Consider the following 6,907-nt stretch of genomic DNA (forward strand, 5'->3'; position numbering starts at 1 on the left):
CTCTGCCACAAATATGTAAAACTGTAATAACAATAATGTCATATCAGATCAAATGTTTCGGCCAATTAGTTGGCCGAAACAATGCTCTCTGTCATGGCAATTTAAAGTTGGTTACAGCAGCTGTTGTTTTGACATCTGACTTGTCATGTTCATGGTACGGTAGAGATCAGTCAGTCCTGTGCTGGATCAAGTCCAGTTTGGTTATGAGGAGTGATGGGTCTGGTGTAGGCTGATGGAGATCTATGAGGTGGAGGTATATGGCGGTACAGCTCTGCTTTGAGAAATGTGTGTTTTCTAAGAGCTGTCAAATTAATGCTAGACAAGTACCATCCAAGCTAACAGATTTATTGTAACCTATTTTTCCTGTGGTTTAATGGTATAACCGATAACAAATCTCTGATAACAAGTAGGTTTTGGACCTCAGTGGAGGTAGAGAAAACTAGCTTAACTGAAACCTACACAATAACTGCAAAATCTACAACACCATCAATGTTTTACTCCTTTTATGATAGAGCCCGATAGTGACATACTATATGTCAGAGGGGGGAAAAAATGCTAAAATATGAATTACAGTGAGTGAAATGGTGGATTGCACGAGCAGCTTCTGCTGTATTTTGGAGGATGAGCCATACTCTGTCCAGAGTGGCACTTACAAGCAAGTGCCAATTTACCAACACTCATCGTTGATCCAACATGAACATTGAACAGGAAAAATAGAGTGAGAATGTTCCAATGACGTCAGAATGCATGGTACTCATATATAGACTGATTTACTATCTGCATGGGGTTAGGAAGTACAGTATGCATTTTTATTTCTACTTTAGTTCACAAATAAGATAATGACTGCAGAACTGTAGACTCAAACAAGCCTCCACTGTATAGGCCTACCTTAAGCTTTCATACAGTACAATGTAATCACTCTCATACTAACAAATCCATCTAGGCGTCATCTGTCATGGTTTCATCTGAATCTGCATTTAAATAATATTAGTGATTGTGTATGTGTGTCATGTCATTTCAACCATTTCCATTCAAATGTGGACATCTTTGAAACGTTATTGAGGCACACTCCAAAGCCATTGCGCTGGCAGGCCTACTATAATCAGATGTGATCTGATATCCTGATTTCATCAGTATGTAAAACTTGTTTCCCAAACCTGTTTTTTTGTTTGTTGCCCTAGCACTATTACAGCTGATTCAAATAATCAAAGCTTAATGAGGACTTGATTATATCAGCTGTGTAGTGCTAGGGCATCAAACAAAAAGTGTACCCCTTGGGGTCCCAAAGATTTCTTGATTTACTTATTTCTATGCACATGATTTATTGAGACCTGTCCATCAGAAAGCAACATCTCTCCCTACTCAATTTCTTACTAGACCTTGCTGCTGGCATGGCTTAGCAGCCAATGGATGTGTGCATCTTCATGCCATGCAAGAGGCTAACCAGGTCACTTTGGGTGGGAAGGCTACGGAGAAGACACAAGTGGAGTGGACAGGTCTGAGCATTCACCGGCTCCCTGTTATGAAAATACATGGTTGTCTTTTGTTTTCTTCTCCGCAGCTCTGGGGATTGTTGACGTGGAAGAAAAACCATTTCACCTTTTCCTATTCAATCGCCTGTTAGCACAAGAGCCTGATGACAATAGAGCTGTAGAGCTGGAATGTTTCTCACACTGTGTACTGCATGCTGTGTTCTGTGTTGACTGATATATTCCCTTCCCCATAACTAGTGAAGCATTAGATTAGCTATCATACTTGCTATGGGTAGTGTTGTATATTGGAAGGAATTCTATCGGGTCGGCTTTGGTCTCACAATTCTTTCATCAGTCCCAGTGAAACCAGCATCAAACTATTGTACATGATTAATTTGAAAATACCATGGAAGAATAGTCTGTTGGCTTTTCTGAACACCAGCCTTTGACTTCAGAACTATTTTATCTCTCAATTGCTGTGGAACCATCACTCATTTCTGCAACGTCACTGTGATTACAGCATTACTAGGGTGACTCATGATTAAACCTATTAGGAGTACATTTTTATCCTCACAGTTGGAACACAATCCACCGTTCTTGTAAAATAACACATCCAAATGGAAATAGTTGCTCAAATTTGCACAATGTATGGATTCAGGACATGAGACATAATAGAAATTGTAGTGTTATGAGAACCAGAAATATTTAATGAACTTTCCTACCTATCCTCGTGGTTTGAACATTTGAATGGATTGGTTTTAAAACATTTGTGAACCCATACGTTCAACAATGATCCGTATTGTGTTCCCTAAAGTCCCTGTAGCCCCATTGCAGTCATAATTCAGCAGCATTAAACACATCATGTACTTCTCTTATTCTTTTACAGAACTTATAAAGTACTCCCAAAATGTCAGATCTGGAAGACTTCAGCAAAACAGCAGGGCACTGGAACACATCCGACAGCTACCAGCTGAATCCCACCAGTGTGATCGTGCCCGTGGTGTTCTCGCTCATATTCCTGCTGGGCACTATTGGGAACAGTCTGGTCCTGGCCGTCCTCCTCCGCAGCGGCCAGGTGGGATACAACACCACCAACCTGTTCATCCTCAACCTCAGCGTGGCCGACTTCTTCTTCATCATCTTCTGCGTGCCTTTCCAAGCCACCATCTACTCCCTGGAGGGCTGGGTGTTCGGCTCCTTCATGTGCAAGGTGGTCCACTTCTTCATCAACCTCACCATGTACGCCAGCAGCTTCACGCTGGCCGCTGTATCTGTCGACAGGTATGTACGCTGTAGCTCTTGTTCGCTAATGTCTCATTTTACGTTAAAATGTCAAAACATTGAAATACTCTATACAAATATTTCTACATGTATACAGATTCCATAAGAATATCTTTATTCTAATTTTGGCTTAGTACTTCTTTATGGCTCATAACAAGGAGTTGATAGGAATAGACTTAATTTGTGAAATATTTTGCCATTTTTATTCGGCTGACCTGTGCAGCATCTCTGAAGGTCGATGCCAATTAAAGTACAGAGTTCAAGGACACTATTTCCCTCACCTCATTAAAGTCCAGCACACTTCCTCTCTATACAAGCGCCCAATGCTCTCTCTACAGAAGAGGATGGACGCTCATTTAGCAAAGCACACGGCAGTAACCTATGCTGTAGTCATCCACTGGTCATTATTACAAAACAGCCTTGACATTTTCAGAGCATAGGGAGATAGGGAGAATGCTAATCAGGTATGTATTTTTTGGCAACCCTGTTGGTCATGTTAATGAAACCCAGTATTCATGTGATCAAGGGAAGGGCATTTTATCTGCATTAAAATGTGGAAATGAAAGAGTAGGTCTTAACCTGAAATTGAGGCTGAATCTGTGATTGAGTACAGTAAAAGACCACTAATGTGTTATCCCTACATGAAATGGACATATTCTTCTTTCCTGCATAAATGGATGACTTTTATTCTGCAGGGCCTTCGCTATGCTCAGCCCAGTGAAAATAGCTGGTCTTCTTTCCCCCTATATTAAATAAGGGAGCAGAAACCCTGGTGTTGTTTACCTTTTGGAGGGGGACATTCATTTGATAGATGTCCTCTATGTGAACAATGAGCATCCACTCAGGCTACAGCTGATACCTATGATACCCAGCAGCAATTATTTCACTGCCAGGTTGGGATGAACAATATACACACACACTGATTGCCCTTTCATGAGTTCCATTTGCAGCACCAATGTGCCGCTTTTCTATTAAAGCCCCAGAAGCAAGCGCTCATAATATTTGTATGTCTTTGTGCAAGCAACACAACAGTAAAAACAATTAATTCCATTTAGAAGGTGGAGTATAATGAAATCCCAGTTGACTTGCAATTACACATATAAAGCAAACAGCATACAATGAGTGTACAAAACATTAGGAACATCTGCTCTTTCCATGAGACTGACCAGGGGAATCCAAGTGAAAGCTATGATCCCTTATTGATGTCACCTGTTAACGCCACTTCAATCAGTGTAGATGTAACGCAGGAGACAGGTTAAAGAAGGATTTTTAAGCCTTGAGACAATTGAGACGTGGATTGTGTATGTGTGCCATTGAGGTTGAATGGGCAAGACAAAATATTTATGTGCCTTCGAATGGGTATGGTAGTAGGTGCCAGGTGCACCGGTTTGTGTCAAGAACTGCAATGCTGCTGGGCTTTTCATGCGCAACAGTTTCCAGTGTGTATCAAGAATGGTCCATCACCCAAAGGACATCCAGCCAACTTGGCACAACTGTGGGGAGGATTGGAGTCAACATGGGCCAGCATCCATTTGGATGAACACTTTCGACACCTTGTAGAGTCCGTGTCCCGACGAATTGAGGTTATTCTGAGGGAAAAATGGTGGGTGGGGTAAAACTCAATATTTGGAAGGTGTTACTTAATGTTTTGTACACTCAGTTGATTCATGGCATTATGTTTTAATGGAATATGTAACTAAATATTTCTGTTTGGTATAGGTATCTGGCCATTCGCTACCCTCTTCGCTCTAGAGAGTTGAGAACGCCCTGTAATGCCGTGGTTGCCATGGTAGTCATCTGGGGACTATCATTGATCTTCGCAGGACCGTATTTGAGCTACTACGACCTCATAGATTACGCCAACAGTAACGTTTGTGTTCCAGGTTGGGAGGAGTACAACCGCAAGGTGCTGGACACGTGCACCTTTGTGTTTGGTTATGTGATCCCTGTGCTCATCGTGAGCCTGTCCTACACCAGAACCATCAAGTACCTGTGGACTGCTGTGGACCCTCTGGACGGGATGTCAGAGTCCAAGAGGGCTAAGCGCAAAGTCACCAAAATGATCATCATCGTCACAGTGCTCTTCTGCATATGCTGGCTGCCCTATCATGTGGTGATCCTATGCTATCTGTACGGAGACTTCCCCTTCAACCAGACCACATACGCATTCAGGATCCTATCTCACTGCATGGCCTACGCCAACTCCTGCCTCAACCCCATTGTGTACGCCTTGGTGTCCAAGCACTTTCGGAAAGGCTTCAAGAAGGTGTTCAGCTGCATTCTCAGTAAGAACGGCAGGAACAAAGTGCATGTGGTACATGTAGCCAACACAGTGCCTGGGTTCCAGGCGGGGTCCACAGAAGTGTCACAAATGAATGAGGACAATGTACGACAAAATGACTGTGAGATGAGCAGCCGGCCCATCGCCGAGCCGAGAGAAGCAACTATAAGCCATTTCCAGAAACAGTCTTGAAAGATGAGGCCTATGGTAAAGGACTGTGCAGATTGCCTTATCACAAAGACTTTGTATTCCAACCTCAAAGGGAAACTCACTGATGACAGTATCTCGGTATTTGAGATGGTGACAAATGGGAATTTGATGAGAGGGTAAAGAGAGCATGATCCTTAAAGAAACAAACATGAGAATGGTTCAAATATATCATTATAAATTAGACTACTAGTCATTTAATTTATGGGTTGCACCTATGTTTCATCACAATATTGGTTTGAACATTTGTTTGATGATGCTGACTGAGCATTCTACTCTATGCATTATCAATGAGCTCTGAGGAAGACATCATCAAGTGCATTACAATGGCTTGGAAATACAATTACATTTCAAAAGGAGGTAAATAATTAGAAGGAAAACCTTTTGTCATCATTTTGATGTCATCAGATGGACTTGCAGAATAACGTTAGCTAGCAAGCTAAGATTGAGTGGAGATCACCGGATTTTAGCATTGCTAGCTATTTTTGACAAACTTTGCTAGTTAATGACAACATTACCCTCTGTCTAAAGTACATTTTATGAAATGATAATGATGGCAAAGTTGTTTCCTACTAAATATTTTCCTACTTTAGCAACGTCATTGTAATTTAGATGAAGCAGTCATTACCCTCCGTTCAGAATGACTGGGTTTATCACAACTTTTGGGCACCACTATGGCAGAGGGCGGCTTGAGAATGCTCATAACAACGGCATGACGTGACCAAGTGATGTAGGTGCAACCTATGAATAGGATATGTGTTCAAATGTATTAGGCTGGTGGTGGTATCTTTTTGCTTTGCACATATTTGTATTTTTTGCATGTTTCTCTCTATGTTTACTGCACTCAGTCACTTAAGAGTTGTGTTGCTGTTGTAAATGCCATGCTGCTAACTATATTATCCTTTATGGCCTCTAGTCACTTGTATTAGCTAATCTGTCTGTTAAACTCTATGAAGTCAACGTTCTCTGTTTCCTTTCTTCACTTTCCTGGTTTCCCCTTTTCTAGTTGAGTCTCCTTAAAAGCTTGTATACTACCTCACTGCTGTGATAAACTACCCTCCCTCTCATTTAGAAATTCCAAGAAATGCCATTTTCCACCAGCAGGACTGATTTTCATGCAAAAGGCCAGAATATATATATTTTATATTTAGAACTGCCCTTTATACCCGGTCATTTTATCAAAATGCAATGTGCTTTCTGGATTATTTGTTTTTGCCTTTGTGACACTTCCTTATGTCTGTACTTTATGCTCTTCTCTAACTTGTTTGTGGATGTAAATATCAATGATCAAATAAAATGTTTTATGTTGCAGTATTTAATGCTATTATTGGTAACATATCTAACCCTAATCCAAGCTTCATGTGCACAACCCGGTTCAACCCTAAACCTAGACATATCCTTATGTAGTTTTTATGAAAGGTACATTCATGTAAAGTAGCTATTCATAAGCAATTTGTTTAAACTAAGATGAGCAAATATTGTGTGTTCTAAACATTCAAGCTCTAACAGACCATGCTTTAAAAGCTCAATTGGTTCAGCTTACTAACACTTTTTCCAGTGAAACAAATAGCTCACCACCTCATGGGTATCTTAGCCCATATACTGTAGATTTTCAAGGTCTCTAACTCTCAGTATGACTAAGTAAAAGCAAATTCCGCCTGGGGGA

General features: G+C 41.0%; 1 protein-coding gene across 1 annotated transcript; it reads left to right on the top strand.

The window, feature by feature from the left end:
* Positions 1–2,358: 2,358 nt before the first annotated feature.
* Positions 2,359–6,550, top strand: LOC109892248 (galanin receptor type 2-like). Its single transcript, XM_031825930.1, has 2 exons — positions 2,359–2,753; positions 4,473–6,550. Exons 1-2 carry the CDS (start codon positions 2,380–2,382, stop codon positions 5,224–5,226), a joined length of 1,128 nt encoding a protein of 375 aa, XP_031681790.1. The 5' UTR covers positions 2,359–2,379; the 3' UTR covers positions 5,227–6,550.
* Positions 6,551–6,907: the final 357 nt, after the last annotated feature.

The sequence above is a fragment of the Oncorhynchus kisutch genome, linkage group LG6 (assembly GCF_002021735.2).
Source record: "Oncorhynchus kisutch isolate 150728-3 linkage group LG6, Okis_V2, whole genome shotgun sequence".
Taxonomy (NCBI): Eukaryota; Metazoa; Chordata; class Actinopteri; order Salmoniformes; family Salmonidae; genus Oncorhynchus; species Oncorhynchus kisutch.